The sequence below is a fragment of the Cyprinus carpio genome, chromosome A24, assembly GCF_018340385.1.
Source record: "Cyprinus carpio isolate SPL01 chromosome A24, ASM1834038v1, whole genome shotgun sequence".
Lineage (NCBI taxonomy): Eukaryota > Metazoa > Chordata > Actinopteri > Cypriniformes > Cyprinidae > Cyprinus > Cyprinus carpio.
The window spans coordinates 24,023,672-24,041,876 of NC_056595.1; the positions used below are offsets into that span (position 1 = coordinate 24,023,672).

The 18,205-nt window shown below is 34.0% G+C and overlaps 1 protein-coding gene across 2 annotated transcripts; it reads left to right on the forward strand.

Moving 5' to 3' along the window:
* Positions 1 to 11,491: 11,491 nt before the first annotated feature.
* On the forward strand, positions 11,492 to 17,983 carry LOC122135512 (SCO-spondin-like). 2 transcript variants are annotated; one of them, XR_006153558.1, is made up of 4 exons: positions 11,492 to 11,716; positions 14,931 to 15,018; positions 16,118 to 16,247; positions 17,567 to 17,983. XR_006153558.1 is itself a non-coding variant. In XM_042714948.1 (4 exons), exons 1-4 carry the CDS (start codon positions 11,618 to 11,620, stop codon positions 17,793 to 17,795), a joined length of 519 nt encoding a protein of 172 aa, XP_042570882.1. In that variant the 5' UTR covers positions 11,492 to 11,617; the 3' UTR covers positions 17,796 to 17,983. The 2 variants fall into 2 exon arrangements, 1 of the variants encoding a protein (XP_042570882.1); XM_042714948.1 differs by having other exon boundaries at positions 14,931 to 14,991.
* The last annotated feature ends 222 nt before the right edge of the window (positions 17,984 to 18,205 follow it).

The window sequence follows — 18,205 nt, forward strand, 5'->3', positions numbered from 1 at the left end:
CTGCAGACACACAGACGTGCTCCATACAGAAGAACTGCAACCGCTGGTAGGAAATCAAATCATCGTCTGATTCTCAGGACATGAAGCTTAGTGCCAAAATAGTTGGAGAGGGGTAGTGTTTAAGCTCAGGACAGGTATCTCGAGAGCCGCTGGTTCAGATCCCTGCAGTAAGAGAGGAAGAGGCTAGGTTACTTCAGAGGGACTGAACCTGTAGTCGGTTCTGGGTGGCTGCTAGGGAGTTCTGGGTGGTTAGTAGGGAGTTCTGAGTGGTTGCTAATATGCTCTGGGGGTTGCTAGGGAGTCCTTATTGGTTGCTCAGGTGTTCTGGGTGGTTGCTAGGGAGTTCTGGGTGGTTTCTAAGGTAAGGAATCGTGCATCTGAGCACACCTCTGTTTAACACACATGATTTGAACTGCAGCTTCAGCTGATGTGAAACCTGTAACATGGCTGGTGACTGGTCAAGGGTTTTATATATATATATATATATATATATCTATATATATATATATATATATATATATTTACTTTTTTTATTATAATGTATATAATAATGGTTAATGTGTATAATTCTAGTGAGGGAAACGTGTCTGTCCAGAGTTCACCTGTGCTGATGGATCCTGTGTGCATTTCAATGTGGTACTGATGCTCATCTGTTTCAAATCAATATTGATGGTTTTATTTATGTTTATGCATCAGCGTTACAAAATCAGGCGCACTTTATAATGCAAAACAATGCTAGTAATGACATTTAGGCATAAACACAAACTGCAAGGTAGAAAGGTAAAGCACTACCAAAAATAATACCTTGTTGGAGTACCATGGAAATACCAAGATATATGAATATGGTAATCATCAGTACTGTTTTGAAAGAGAACAAATCTGAAGTTTCTCTTTGCTGGTGAGTTCATGATTTTTCAGGATGTGGTTGAGACAGTGTGTTCTGTCTGTCCTTGTGTTGTTTAGTTGTGTAACGGTGCAGCAGACGGGCTTCGGTGTCTGGGGTCCCTGGAGCCCCTGCAGCTGAAGCTGTGGATCAGGAACCATGAGCAGACAGAGACAAACACACTAAAACCACCATCTATCTATCTATCTATCTATCTATCTATCTATCTATCTATCTATCTATCTATCTATCTATCTATCTATCTATCTATCTATCTATCTATCTATCTATCTATCTATCATCTATCTATCTATCTATCTATCTATCTATCTATCTATCTATCTATCTATCTATCTATCTATGTGTATGTTACTGTTATGAAAAAAAAGTTTGATTTTAATACATTAATAATATTACAGTATTAATATGTGTGTTTGTGTGTGTGTGTGTATATATATATAAAATATGTAAATTCAGCTATTATTTTGTTTTAGTATGTAAACTTCTGTAATGTGAAATAGCTTATTGAGGATTTTTTCATTCACCAGTAACAGACCAGTATTGCTGAGCTCAACCCTTGTGGTGTCTGTATCAGCAGTGCATGTTTAATCTCAGTTTGTAGTGTCATGCGCTGCAGCTGCAGCTCTGTTCGTATGCTCTTTTGTAGTTAAATGAGCTCCCGTCCCGCGGGGCTCGTCAGACACAACTGTGCCCTTTGACCTGCGCTCAGGTGTCCGGGGCAACAACAAGTGTTTCACAGGTGAGCCGTTATGTTTATTTAATGTCACTGAGGGCCAGTCATTACAAAAATGCAGCTACGCCATTTCTTCTGTTGTTTGGTGTCAGGCTGCTGGTGTCCTGATGGGACGGTCATGAATCCCGAGCAGCTGATAAACTCACAGATAAACTCACACACACACACACACACACACACACACACACACACTCGCTCTCTCTCTCTCTCTCTCACACACACACACACACACACACACACTCTCTCTCTCTCTCTCTCTCTCACACACACACACACACACACACACACACCCACTCGCTCACTCTCTCTCTCTCTCTCTCACACACACTCTCTCTCTCTCTCTCTCTCTCTCTCTCTCTCACACAAACTCTCTCTCTCACACACACTCCCCCAAACTAACTCACAATACAGTGGGACTAAAAGAAAAATCCATTTTAATTTCCAGTTTTTAAAAATAAAATGAGAAATCAAAAACTTCCTCTTAACTCTTTGAATGGCTTTATCCAGTGTTCAGATTTACGTCCTGGAAAATCATGCAAATCATTGCATTTTTTATTTAGGTGATGCCTTATTTGTGTATTTAAACTACATTTGAGAAACATTTTAACACAAAATGTAATGTCAGTGTGCTGTGATTAATTAACGGGGAAGTGTGGCGACATCCATTAGTTTTCCTCCGTTCACCTGTGGTGTTTTAACCCATAAATGTGCATCTGTTCCCTGTTTCCAGCCTGACCCGTGTCTGAATGGAGCGCGTGGAGAGTCTCAGATCAGCAGTGCTTTCGTGCGCTGCTCGTTTCGGCCAGCGGTGGGCAGCACTGCACTGATCTGGAGAGACAGAGCCGGACCTGTGACCCTGACACCTGCACAGGTGACCACAGTCTGAGCCATAGCACTGTGACACATACTGTGCTACTGAGTGATTACCACATTCACATTAAAACTTTTTTACACAACAAACACGGCTGCTTCTGTCCCGAGATTTGTACTGCTTACGTTAAACATTTCACACTGACTCACATAAAGCTTTTCAGTAACACTTTACAATGAGGTAACACTTGTTAATATTAGAATGACAATGTGCAACACACACACACACACACACACACACACACATATATATACATACATACACACACACACACACACACACACACACACACACATATATATATATATATATATATACACACACACTATATATATATATATATATAATATATATATATCTTTGTTAATGTTATTTAATAAACAATGCATTTGTTCATTATAAAGTGTTACCAGATTTTCCCAAAATCTGGAAAAAGCTAAATAAAATAAATACAAATAAATTAAATAATTATAGTTAAATATTCTTTAAATATATTTAATATTCTCTAAATATTAAATTAAATTTAAAGAAAAACATTTAACATTATATCACATTATATTTTACCAGCTCATAGGCTCAGTTTATTAATTTTAACAATATATTCATGTTCACATAATTTGTTAACAGATACAACTTTTGATTTTGAAAAACGTAGTAGTGAATTAACATGGACTAGGTGAACTAATAAACTAATAAACATGTAGAAAAATTGTTAATTGGTAGTTCATGTTAACTTGTGTAGTTAACTATTAGTATTCTTATTATAAAGGTTTATCAGATTTGTCAATAAAAAATAAATAAAATCAACCAATCAATCAACAATAATTTAAATATATAAATTGTATAAATAATTATCATTAAATAGTAAATCAATAAATTTAAAGAAAAATATTTAACATTATATTTTACCAGCATATTTTTTAACTGTTTTTAATAACATATTTACATAATAACATATATAGTTATATAAAAAAATAAGAGCAAATGCATTTTTTGACAGAATTTTAATTTGAACATTTAAAATCAGTGATTAAGATGAAGATGTTGTTTCAGGGTCTCCTGCAGCAGATCAGTGCAGCTGTGTCCATCAGGGCTCAGACAGACGTGTGGCCGTCACTGTCCCGCAGGGGGCGCTGCTGACCGCGGAGACACTGATGCTCTTCACACTGAGAGTGAGATCACAGTGTTATCATAATGTGCCTTTGATAACTCAGGCATTTCAAACATCACAGCTGTGTGGATTTACTCTAATTAGTGGTGCTGACTAACTAGTGCTCCAAGTGATATGATGAAAACACTAGCACTAGTTGTTAAAGTTCAGTATGTGTTGTTGTGCAGTGTTTGTGCTCCAGGCATGAAAAAATACAAATATAAGTATTAATATGTGTATTATAAGTAATATGAAAATATATATTACAGCTTTATAAACACATTTATTTATTTATTCATTCATTGATTCATTCATTTATTTATTATTATTTATTATAATGGAAGTTATATTTCTAAAAATCAACAAATACTTTTGTGTAAAAAATTATTCATTTATAAATATTTAGATTTAGATGTATTTATAAAACATCTTATAATACAATGTAAAATGAATAGATATATTAAGAAATTATAAAACATTATTTATGAAAATATAAAATAATAAAATAATAACCACCTATTTCCTATTATATAGAGATATATTAAGAAAATATAGGTATAATAAGAAATATATATTTATTTCTACAAACAATTAATATAAATGACAAATATTTAGATAATTATTTATAAAACAGTATTTATGATATTATAAAATAATAACACCTATTTTCCTATTTTTATATATATATATATATATATATATATATATATATATATATATATATATATATATATATATATATGTACGCTATAGGGACCAACACTCATATTTTCTTCAGAGAAAGTGTAAATCTTTTATTTGTGTGTGTGTTTCAGTCTCTGTCTTGCGGCTCTCTGCAGTGTGATTTACGCGAATGTAAAGGTATAATGCTTCTATTTTTACCCGTTTAACCATATTTAGCCGTGAGTGTCTATTATTCCTTATTTTAGATGAAGATAAGATCGACTGAAATCTAATAACGTTTTTCTGCCTGTGCATGAATATATCCCAGTCTCTCTGTCTGTGTGTCTCTCAGTGATGGTCAGCGAGTGGTCAGAATGGACCTCCTGCTCTCCGTGTATCCCAGCATCCTCCGGCAGGTCTGGTGTCGGTCCACACATCAACCAACACCATCAACAAAACTACTCCAAGACTGTATAGATATACAGGATAGAAAGACATCTGTCCTATGACTGAACTCGGCTCATGAATATTAATTAGTTGATATGAAACAAGGACTTTAACATTAAACTAAAACTATTACAAACATTTTTTGTTAATTGAAACTAAACAGAAATGAAAAAAAAAAAATTGATTTGCCTTGGCAACTATCTGAAAAAAGTTCTAAACTACTTGAGTATCTAACTGGAAAAAAATTAAAATAATAACTAAATGTAAACTAAAACTAAAAAAAAAAAAAATTAATAGTAGTGTTTAAAAAAAATTATAATAAAAAAACAAATAACAGAATAACTCAAATGATTTGTTAACTAAAACAAAGCTATTGAAAACTTTTTGTTTATTGAAATTATTCTGAAATAACAAACAAATAAACTTGAGTCGCCTTGGCAACTAAGTGAAAAAAATGACACACTAAAATTAATAACTGGAAATAAATACAAATAAAAGCTAAAACTGAAATAAAAGTAAATTAAACCTGAGTAGTAGTATTTAAGAAAAAAAAATAACAAAAACTCATAACAGAATTATTAAAAATTATTGTTAACTATTAAAATTATTAAAAAAAAATTTTTTTTTTTTTTTAAATTGATCAAGTAAAAAGAAACTCAAACTAAATGGAAATAAAAAAATTAGATTTGCCTTGGCAACTAACTGAAAAACTTTTAAATTACTAGCTGGAAATAAATAAAAACTAAAACCAAACTTAAACTGAAATAAAAATAAATGGCACCTTAAAAAAAATAATGCATTTAAAAAAATATATAAAAATGACAAAAGCCCATAGCAAAATTACTAAAACTAAAAATATACAAATTGAAGTTAATTCAAAATGTTAATAAAATGTATAATAGTATAAAAATAAAAATAAAATAACACTCATATAAAATTTCTGGTCCAGGGCTGAGTTTCCCGAAAGCATCGTAACCCTAAGTAGATCGTAGAACCATTGCCACCAATGATCTCTATAATCAACTTAGCTTATGATGCTTTTGAGAAACGCAGCCCAAGAAATGTCATCTTGACCTGATTTATAATATCTAATACCTAATTAATATGTGTGTCTCTGCTCAGATGTGTGTCACTGGAGCGTGTGGAGCACCTGGAGTGTGTGTTGAAACCCTGCAGCGGAGGATACCGTCAAAGAGAGTGCCGACCTTTGACCTCTGACCCCGGACCGTACTGCAGGAACCTACAGACGCAGTCTCAGAGCTGCAACACCAGCCTCTGTCCTTATGCACACATATACACCTCATTATAATATGTTATGTGTGGATATATATAATAACAGTCAAAAGTTTTTGAACAGTGAGATTTTTTATGTTTTTTAAAGGATTATCTTCTGCTCACCAAGTCTGCATTTATTTGATCCAAAATACAGCAAAAGACATTATTTGATATTATTATTATGAACCCATTTTTATTAGTTTGGACCAGGGTTGTTTTAGTTTCATTGTTAGATTATTAATATTTAGAATTTTCTTTTACTTTTTTATTTTATTGTCTTTGTTTTAATTTTAAAGTGTAAGTTATTCTGTTGTGTTTTTATTTTTTATTTAAAACATTTTGTAATTTTGTTGTTTGTTTTTTTCTTTTTTAGTATATATAATCCTTTTTCATTTTTAGTTCATTTTTATTTTGTAGTATTATTTTAGCATTTTAAATTAAATAAAAAGAAAATAAGAGATGATGTCTTGGCAACAAGCAAAAAATAAAAATTACAATTTAAAGATAAATCTTCTTAGATTTTCTTTGTTCCAGTTAACATTTATTTTATTTCAAGTAACCAAAATGTTTTTTTTAATAGTTTTAATTTTAGATTTCAATGTCTCTAAATGTTCTCACAAGCTAGATTTCACAGATTTTACTTTATTTGTATTATTGGTGAAAAATATGGCACTATACCAAGTACTTGGATATCTAGAACAACACGTCTCTGTGAATCTGTGTCTCTGCAGTGTGTGTGTCAGTGGCTCTCTGGTTTGTACGGATCGTGGGTGTCCAGTCTACGGTCCGTGGTGATCGTTGAGTAAGTGTTCGGTGTGGTGTGGGACAGAGGGACAGAGGACACGCAGATGGTCCTGCAAACACACGACCGGAGGACCAACCTGCACCAACACCATCCAGAGAGAAAGCTGCTCACCGTCACCCTGTCCAGGTCAGCCGTTAATTTACATATTTTCATATTTTTACATTTACATAATTTAATATATGCATATAATTTTAAATATACATTACATATATGCAGAATTAAATTATTTTTTTCAGCATAAAAGTAAAAAGTAAAAATATTTTACACAGAATGTGTACAATTGTCACAATAAATAAAATATAAAATATCATTAAAAATTATATACACACACTATATTTATTATTACTAATTGATATTATATACAAATATCAAAATATTATGACAAATATAAAAAAGTAACATGTTGCTACCTATTTTAAATTATAATAAATGCAAAATTAAGTTGCATAGAATCTTTTACACAGAATTGATAAAATTGTCCCAACAAATAAAATCTAACTTTTAAATTGTTTTATATAAAACTATTATTTTATGTTACTGTTTGATATTTTATATGTTTAGCAATTTGTGAATTTGTTTATAAATTTAGAAAAAGTTACATTTATAGTTTTTAAATTTAGTATTTTGTCTGTATAATATAATCATATTGTGTAAATAGCTTGATAATTTTATTTTTGTTTGGTATTTTACACATTTTTGATTAAAAAAGCTTTTTTAACATTATCAAATTCATTTCCAATACATTCCAATACATTTCCAGGCTGTGTGGTGCGTGAGTAATCATCCTGGACTGACTGCAGCGCCTCCTGTGGTGGACGACTGTCACTGCGCAGGGGGACCGTCCTCCAGGAGCCAGAGCCTCGGGGTCTGATCTGCCCTGTACCCCTAGAGCAGCACTACCAGCTGCATGCAACACTACCAGCTGAAATACAGGCCTGACAGATACACACAAACTCAAACACACTTCAGTGAAGGAGAAACACATGTCATGGTGCACATATGATCATATTCACTGACAGGTTTCGTGAGATTTACCCATTCAATCAATTTTCGTGGTTTCGTGGTGATGTTTTGCTGAATATAAACAAATGTGTGTGTTTCCTAACACATGCACAGACACGCTCTTACAAAAAATATCCACCTTCCATTTAGCTACATTACAGCTGTAGCAATTTACTGGTTCTCTTGTGTGCAATGTTATGCTAATTTCAGTCCAAGACAAGCATACACAAAATATTAAAACTGGCACTGATTTGCATTAAAGCACCTGAGAATGTAAAGAGGAATCTGTTAGGAATAAAAACTGAATCATGCGACGCGTGAGGGCCATGCAGACTGTTCATTAATTGTGTTTTAGATGATAAGACAGAATAGAGTTTGAGTTGATAGACTCATTTAAAACAGTGAGATAAGCCTTCGGGAGGAATGAAGTGTGTCTTAAACAGATTTAAGCAGCTTGACTCATTTGATTACAACTATTAATGAACTTCAGCAGTTCATCACTTAAAGGGCTCTGGTGCTCCATCAAACCGGCACCAACAAATCGTGTGTTTAAACTACTGTAGTTCAGCCACAAATAACATCTGTGTAATGGTGTGGTGTGGTTTGGTTTGCTCTGTGTCAGACTGTCCTGCTGGTCAGGTGTTCAGCTCAGGATCTGTGGCCCCAAAATCAGTGTGTGTCTCTGACCTGAAGTCCTGGATTCAACCTCCCACCTCCACCACCCAGAACACTCTAGAAACCACCTAGCAACAACACACAAAAAACAACAAAACAACAAACACACAAACAAAAACAAAAACACAAAAAAAACACACACACACACACACAAAAAAAACCTAGCAGCTTCTTAAAACACCCTAACAAACACCCTAGTTAGATTCCTATTAACATCCCAATAAAACCATAAAAAACAACCAACAACATCCCAACAACACCCTAGAAAAAACATAGAAACAACCACAACTATAAACACCACTAAAAAATCCTAGCAACCCCAGAACAATGTCTTTGAAGCATCCTAGAACACCCTAGAAACACTATAGTATCACCCTAGCAACCTCATAGAAACACCAACACCCTAGCAACGCCATAGAAACACCCAACACCCTAGCAACCCCTTAGCAATGCCGTAGAAGCTTCCTAGAACACCCTAGCAACCCCATAGAAACATTCAACACCCTAGCAACCCCTTAGCAATGCCGTAGAAGCTTCCTAGAACACCCTAGAAACACCATAGCATCACCCTAGCAACCCCATAGAAACACCAACATCCTAGCAACCCTATAGAAACACCCAACACCCTAGCAACCCCTTAGCAATTCCATAGAAGCTTCCTAGAACACCCTAGAAACACCATAGCGTCACCCAAGCAACCCCATAGAAACACCCAACACCCTAGCAACCCCTTAGCAATGCCGTAGAAGCTTCCTAGAACACCCTAGAAACACTATAGTATCACCCTAGCAACCTCATAGAAACACCAACACCCTAGCAACCCCATAGAAACACCCAACACCCTAGCAACCCCTTAGCAATGCCATAGAAGCTTCCTAGAACACCCTAGAAACACCATAGCGACACCCTAGCAACCCCATAGAAACATTCAACACCCTAGCAACCCCTTAGCAATGCCGTAGAAGCTTCCTAGAACACCCTAGAAACACTATAGTATCACCCTAGCAACCCCATAGAAACACCTAACACCCTAGCAACCCCTTAGCAATTTCGCCGAAGCTTCCTAGAAACACCCTGGCAGCATCCTAAAACACCCTAGCAAACACCAAAAAAACGTCCTAGCCTAGACCTCCATAGCAACACCCTGGCAGCATCATAAAACCCCCTAGCAACCGCATAGCAGCATCCTAGTCTAAAACTCCATAGCTACTCCATAGCAACACTCTAGCAGCTTCATAAAGCACCCTAGCAACCCCATAACAACATCCTAGCCTAGACCTCCATAGCAACACCCTGGCAGCATCATAAAACACCCTAGCAACCCCATAGCAGCATCCTAGTCTAAAACTCCATAGCTACTCCATAGCAAAACCCTTGCAGCTTCATAAAGCACCCTAGCAACATCCTAGCCTAGACCTCCATAGCAACACCCTGGCAGCATCCTAAAACACCCTAGCAACCCCATAGCAACGGCGTAGCTTAGTCCTCTATAGCAACACCCTGGCAACCACCCACAACTCCCTAGCATCTTTTGGCACAGGCACAAACAGCCCATTTTCTTCTGAGAACGTATAAATCTAGTTTTGTGTTCTGTTGAGTTCTGCATTAAAAATAACTGTTTAAAAACCGAGTGGAAATCTGCTCCGGATGGCTCTATGCTCCGGTGTGTTCTGTTGATACACGCAGACTGCATTAAACTAATTTAAAGAGTGGACTGTGTTCACATCTGCTCCGGATGGCTCTATAATTTTGGAAGTGATTAAGTCTCCTGTAATTTGGAGGCAGATGGCTGGACGATTCCCTCGAGCTGTGCTCACATGAATAAGAGGAAATTCAGGTGATGCTCAACGGAATCCACGTTACTCAAAACCAAATGCTCCTTTCCTCAATCCCAGTGTTCTTGTTCTGTTGTCCCGCTCCTGCTGGCGTCCCGTAACCTCACCCCCAACAACAAGAAGTTACAGCAGGGACCGTCATACCAGACACACCACAACCCATCAACACATACCAAACACCAAACATTATTTGTTTCTTCCCATCGTTCATGTTTCATAAATCGATCACTGAAATGAAACTCAGAAACAAGAAACTCAATCAGGCAGTGCGTCTCAGTGTGGTGAAGTGAAATCCACATCCTCTCTTTGGAGATAAAATACCAGTTAGTTGTTCAGAAAGTCCTTGGGAGATTAAAATACCAGTTAGTTGTCAGAAAAGGTCACTCTGACCTTGGCTTTGAAAGAACCCGACGGTGGATGGGCATAGCTGCAAAATAAGACAGAAAACAGTCTGAATCAAGTTAGTTTGAAAGTAAAGTGAATGAATTCAGGAAGGACATAATTCATATTCCAATTAAATTAAAATAACAAATAACTGTATTTTTCCAAAGAAAATAAATTTGAAAGCATCATAAATAATCAAAGTACATAAAAAAGGCATCTGGATGCATTTGAGATGAATTCCATGATCACAATAAGATCTCATTACTGTAGGTAATACAATAATTTAGTAAACTATGCAGGTATAATCATCTACCATAATGTAGTAAACTATTGTACAAGTATTGATTTTTTTTTTTTTGAATCCCAGTAATAAGACTGAGAAATTTCAAATTTGTTAAAAATGAATGAATTTTGAGAATGCTTGTAACTGTTTTAAAAATTAATTTATTAAGTATTTGAAATAGAGCATTGCGTTAACAAGCACAAGGTTTGGGGTTTGATCCCCGGGAACACATGATAGGTAAAAATTGATAGCCTGAATGCACTGTAAGTCGCTTTTGGAGATAAAGCGTCTGCTAAATGCATAAATTTAAATTTTTAAATTTAAATTTTAAATTTAATTAACAGAGTTTAATTTAAATTTTAATTTAATTTAATTAAATAAAATAAGTTAAATTTAATTTAATTTAACTCATAAAAAAATAACAATACAAATTAAATATGGCATCTGCCATACCCTAAAGTCCATTGGTCATGAATTAATGTTTGTACAGAGTGTCCGGAGGGTGAACGCTGGTTCTGGAGTGAGTCCGGATCGGGGCGAGTGTGTAAGAGGGGAAGTTTGGACCTTACAGCCCTGAACCGCTCAAATGCATGGGCCCCAGGGCCACAGAGGGCTGCGTGTGTGAGGAGGGCCAGTGTGTGATTCCAGCACTGTGTCAGTGTGAAGAGGAAGACGGGACGCTTCGAGAGGTACACAAACACCCGTCACACTGCTGTACTTTAGCCTGTAATTGCAGTGCTGGTTACTTTGTTTATTTATCCTAATAAGGAAGGTCATTAACGTGTCTGATGGATTAGCACTCAGGGCATTTGTAGAAAAAAAAAAAGTAATTGCCATCATCAATAATGAATAAAACCGTTGAAAGGGCTCATGAGGTTGTCTAATTGAACTACAGTGGCGTCCGTTTAAGAGTTTCTGTATGAAGAGCGTTTGGTTGAATGAGACGGATGACAGGCTGGAAAAATGCCATCACTCCAAAATGAATGGATGGTATAGAGTCCATACACAATTCTATATTAACACCAGATCAATATTCATAACTCCCAATTCATAAGATCCTGTTGTAGTATATGATTCTTAACTTAAATTCATCGATTTACTTTATTAATTCATGTTCCTGTTCCTATTATGAAAAAAAAAAAAACTTCTAAATTTTAAAAAATAACAAAAAATATAATTAACTAATAATAACTGTTAAAAAAAAGATAAATAAATGTGGGGTTTTTTGCTCTTAAATTCTTAAGTTGCCCTTGCATTTATTTGATACATTTAAATAACTGTTTTCTATGTGAATATCTGTTAAAATATAATTTATTCCTGTGATCAAAGCTGTATTTTCAGCATCATTATTCCAGTCATCAGTGTTACATGATCCTTCAGAAATAATTATAATATGCTGATTTGCATATTAAATTAAATATTATACATATTATATAGAATATATTTTATTTAAATAAATTTTTTTTTTTTAAATTATATATATATATATATATATATATATTAAACATTATATATTACATATAAACATTTATGTAAATATCAATTAATTGTATGTGGTGTGTTGTGTGTCACAGCCGGGGTCCGAGTGGGTGGACCGCTGTCAATCATGTCACTGTAGCCAAATAACCAGTGAATAGCCTTGCATCAGTAACGAGTACAGGACGCCGTTAGAGGACCAGATGCTGGAAATAGTCCGACTTGTTGTCCAGGCAACAGCTCCGGTCAGGGATAATGTCCCAGATGGCTCTGGAGTGACGCCTGGACGTCTCAGAAGCTCAGCAGCCCTCAAGGAAGCTTCTGCAGCATCTCAGAGGAACTGTGCGTCTCCTCTGGGCTCCTGCGGATCATTGGGAGGAGATCTGTCCAAAGAAAAACTGAAAGTACTCCCTCTGGTTCCTAGATGATTTGTTCTTCTTCATCCAGTCCAAATCAAATTACCCAATTTACATTTCTGCCGCCGGCACAAGTAAATGTCACAGCTCACTGAAGGATTGTTCCTCTTAACTCCAAACTAATAATCATGGACAGAAATAAACACAGACTGGACTGACTTTCATAGTGTTTAGTTTCTCTGCCTCTGGCAGCACCAAAAGAAACAGCAGGAATACAATAAAAGACTTTTCAAAGTTGCAAACAGTCAGATATTTCAAATAAATCGTGAGATATAAAAATGCTGACGTGTTTAAACTGTAAAAAACTCTCAAATCATGCAGTGCACTGCATTCAGATGCTGGAGTGAATCTGTTATAAATCAGAGGAAGAGCTGCAAAAACAACACTAAATGCAAATTATAGTAGGCTATTAATAAAAAATACTGCTAACCATATAAGCATATGAAACTAGTTAAATGTGACGATTAAAATGTGACAGTTCAAACAAATAAAACATGTTAAATAAAGCTTTTGTTAATCAATGAGTGACTTTATTTCAACCTATTTTTTTAAAGAATCTTATATTTAACATTGGAATTCCTGGTGAAGAACTACATTACCCATGATGCTCTACATAAAACTCCACCAATAAAATTATTTCTATAGATATAATCAACAAAAGTGCTCAACAACTTTAAATGAATATTATTTCTATAGATATAATCAACAACTTTAAATGAATGGTTCTATTTTTCTCCATCGCTTTTAATTTGATTGTTTTTTAATTCGATTGTAGTTCTTTCCCTCACTAAAGCTGCTGAGTTCACAGTCTTGTGCTTTTGTCCCTTTGTCCGAGTTTTAAATACTTTTTTGATTCAAATCAGTTGTGATTCACCTCATAGATGTATTATTTTAGTATCACTGAGATAATATTATAGTTTTTATTAATATTTCAAATGATGTTTTATTTTTATATTTTCTTTTTTCATTTCAGTTTTAATGTTTTAGTAATGTTTGTGTGCTTTTGTCAGTTTATTAATGTCTATATAGTTTTTTTTTATTCCAGTTTTAGTTTCCGTTATTTTAGTACATCAAATTACCCGAAATGAAAATGAGAAATGTTGCCTTGTCAACTAGCTGAGATAAAATGTTTTTTTTTCCTATTTATTTATTTATTTATTTATTTATTTATTTATTTATTTATTTATTTAATCATTCATTCATTTTATTTCAATGAAAGTTTATTTTATTTATTATGGTTTTAGTTTAAGTTAATTATAATAATCCTGCCTCGTAGCTGGTTGGTTTGGTTCATTGCTTAAAACAAAAAAAAATCTAAAAATATATATTAAAAGGTTATTTCAGTTTTAGTTATTTGAGTACATCAAATTAAATTAAATTAAAATGTGAAATGTTAAATTAAAATAAACCAAAATAAAAAAGCTAAATAAAATGAAAATACAATTGAAATAAAAAAGTTGTTTTTTTTAATATATCGAAAAAGTTATTTTTAAACATATATATATATATATATATATATATATATATATATATATATATATATATATATATATATATATAATATATAATAATTTTTTTTTTTTTTTTTATGATAATAATCCTACTGCTGGGCTATGTTTGCCAAAAGATCATAGACCCATTGCCACCAATAGTCTCTACAATCAATTTAGCTTACGATGCTTTTGAGAAACGCAGCCTTGGTTGGGTTGGTTTGGTTCATTGCTTATAAGGTCACATTGAATAATCATATTCTAATGTAATTGTCATCTACCTGCAGTATATGCACTGTGTGAATAACTAGCCAAACAAACCAATATATTTCATACATTAGCTCTGGATTCTCAGTTTTGCTCCATATTTTCGCTGTAAACGTCTGCGAGCTGCTGTGGCCCGGCGGGAGTCGTGTGGAGGCTCGTCAGTACTGTCAGCATCCGTCCATCTCACAGGAGATGAGCTATTCTCAGCCACCTGCACTTCTGATGTCCTTCCTCTCTCCTGCTCTGTTTTCCAGGGCGAAGGGAAGGTTCTGGAAGCGGAGAGCTGCTGTCCCGTGTGCCACAGAGAGTATCCAGGTCTAGCCGTGTAACTACATTCAAAGTGTAAGTTTTTCTCCGCTTAAAAAGCGAAATTTGTGCGATTTAAAAATGCTGACACCTTCAAACTGTGAAAACTCTCAAATCGTGCAGTGCACTGGAAAGTTTCACGAGTAACAACCACATTTAAATGCAGGAGGGGATCTTATAAAACAATGCTGAATGCAAAAAATAAAATACTACTAGCCATATAATCATTCCAAAACGTGTTAAATAAAACTTTACTTAGTTTCGTGGCTAATAACAGCAAATAGGTAACACTTTACAATAAAGTTTTGTTTGTTTAACACTAGTCAACTGCTTTAGATTAGTTAATATGAACTAACTATACTGCAAAAACATGTTAATCTTAATGTTAGTTTCATTATTAAAAATAAAAAAAATCAAATACATTATTGAAATCAAAAGATTTGTCTGTTAATATTGTTTATAATCATAATAACTATTAATATTAGTATTTTATTGTTATTATGTTAAATAATAAGTATATAAATTAAATGTTGTATCTGTTAATATTATTTATTAGCTAACATGAACCAATAATTAATAGTTATATTTTTCTTAATTAACATTAACAAATAATAAAACATGCTTAACTAATCTATTACTCATTTTTACTTAATGTTAGTTGATGCATTAACTAATGGAGCTTTATTGCAAAGTGTTATTTTGCATGATTGGGTTGGTTATTTTAATACATTTGGATGTTTATTTTATTTTTATTTTTTTGTACAATAAATGTACATTACATTCAACATGCTATTTAACCTGTTTTACTGCTGTAATATGATGTATTGCTGAGGGAAATGATATCTAGTGAGGAAGAAAATGTAGGACGAGATTTGAGTCAGTTGGATGGTGAAAAGTGATGAAAATGACAACTGGTTGAAAAATAGGATGTAAGTGGTTACTGAGATGAAGCAAGTTATTATATTATAATGAAATATAACAAAAACAAAGATTATTCTCAGTGATCCTTCATTACATCAAATTGTATTCTTTTCATTGTAATTTTTCTTCCATTATTCCCTCTCTCTCTCTCTCTCTCTCTCTCTCTCTTCTCCTGTCCTATTTTCTCCTGTGAACATCACTTTCTCGTCTCCAGAGGATCCGGTTGCTGAGTGCCTCCTTACTCTGAGGTCAGGAACATCACCAAGGGCGACTGTCGCCTGGACAACGTGGGGGTCAGCTTCTGCAGAGGGCGCTGTTTGTCCCGGACCGATGTCAGTCTGGAGGTGCGTCCTGATCTCTGATCTGTGAAGTGCTGCTTGAACTTTCACAAGTTATTAAAGTGCAGCCATCTCAGACATCAGTCTGAATTTTTATCTTCTTACAATTTATTCACTTTATAGATTCTGGATACATTATGTATTTTTTAAATTTTGCCTAATTCTGGTAGTGTATAATGTACAGTGTTATATCAATTACTATACACCGCAAGATTAATACTGTTAACCATAAAACATAATATAGATCATCAGTGGTATACTAAATGATATCAGGAAATATTGTATTGTATTTTTATTATTCATATTTATTATAAGTAATAAACAGTCATATTTTCTACTGAAATAACAATAAATAAATAAATAAATAAATATATATATAAATTAATAAGATGCCTCAATTCAACTTGGATGTATATAGGATCTAAAACTTAAGATTTAATGTTAATGTAACATACTGTATGTATGTATATATATATATATATATATATATAGACAGATGGATGAATATATAGATATGAAAATTAATCAAAATGATGTATAAATATATAAAACAAAAAACATACAATATTTTAAATCTTCAATTTTATATGCTGTACAGGATGAATAGAGGCATAAAAATTATTGATTTATTTATTTAATGTATTGTGTTGTTATTTCAGTAGAAAACATAGATAACTGTTCATTACTTTTTAAAACTACTGTTATATATATTTTAATTCAATATAATATTCCCTGATATCATTTAAAACATTGATGATCTAAGATAAATGTTAATCTTACCCAAGATGGATATATTATGCACCCAAAATATGTTTTATGGTTCACACTATTGATCTTATGAAGTATAACAGTAATTAATGTAACTTTTATGTCATATATAACAATCAATCATTGATTTATTAACCTCACCAAATCGCCAAACTGAGCCTGGCTTGTGTTCTTTGTTCTTGATTTAAAGTTTCCTCAGTGTGAACGTTTGCTGCAACTATTTTAAAATGTGTTTGAAATGGAAACTTCTGTCAGGTTGCCATGGAAACCAGTCTGCCTGGTTGCCACGCTCCAGCTCTAACGCCAAACTCACACATCTTTTTTCCTCTTTTGTCTTCGCATCTGTCCTCTCCTTTCTCATCTCCTAATGGGCTCAGAGAGAAACCGAACGGCGCGGGCCGCGCCGCTCTAAATGATCCCACCATTCCGCTCCATCAAAGAGAGCAGGCCACTGGCATTTAAGCAAATGTAGCATGAAGACAATTTGGATTGTTATCCATCGTGGGTTCCGCTCTTGTCCGCTCTGGCCTCTGATAACGTGTCCGTCTCTCTCTCAGGAGCCGTATCTTCAGGTGTTCTCTGACTGCTGCAGCTAAGGCTGGACCCGCAGAACCCGTGCTCTTCCTCAGCTTACAGTGCGCCAGCGGAGACGTCGAGCCCGTCGTTCACAGCTGCGAGTGCACAGCTGCCAGGGTGGGCAATGCCAGAGGAAACAGCCTCAAACATCGTTCTGTGTCTCTGACATCAGGGGATGAATCTCCTCTCCGCTTTGTTTGGAAAGATTAACACACAGCAGTTTATGAGGACAAAGAGAAGTCAAAACAAAAATAAACGATATTAGGCAGAATGTCCGAGCCTCTGTTTTCCATTCAGTGAAAGAGAATGGTGATGTATACTGTTAAGCTCCAAAAAGGACCAAAAACATCATTATAGTACCATAAAAAACACAAAATTTTATTTATATAAAATATATATATATATATATATATTCCAAATAAACAACCTTCTTTAAAAAGTGAAACACATTAACCTTCTTTAAACTATATAACCCATTTTTGATAAATTGAAGTATTTTAGATTAAAGCAAACTAAACTGATTACTTAAAACTTACATAATTTATTATTATTCTTATTATTATTACAATTACTACTACTGTCATTATTATTATTTGTTTATACAAACTTTTTCTTCTCAC

Excerpts from the sequence above, each read along its gene's own strand:
- LOC122135512 (XM_042714948.1), top strand. The coding sequence starts at position 11,618 with ATGGGCCCCAGGGCCACAGAGGGCTGCGTGTGTGAGGAGGGCCAGTGT. Across the intron at positions 11,717-14,930 it reads AAGACGGGACGCTTCGAGAG|GGCGAAGGGAAGGTTCTGGA; the intron begins GTACACAAACAC and ends TCTGTTTTCCAG. Across the intron at positions 16,248-17,566 it reads GGACCGATGTCAGTCTGGAG|GAGCCGTATCTTCAGGTGTT; the intron begins GTGCGTCCTGAT and ends TCTCTCTCTCAG.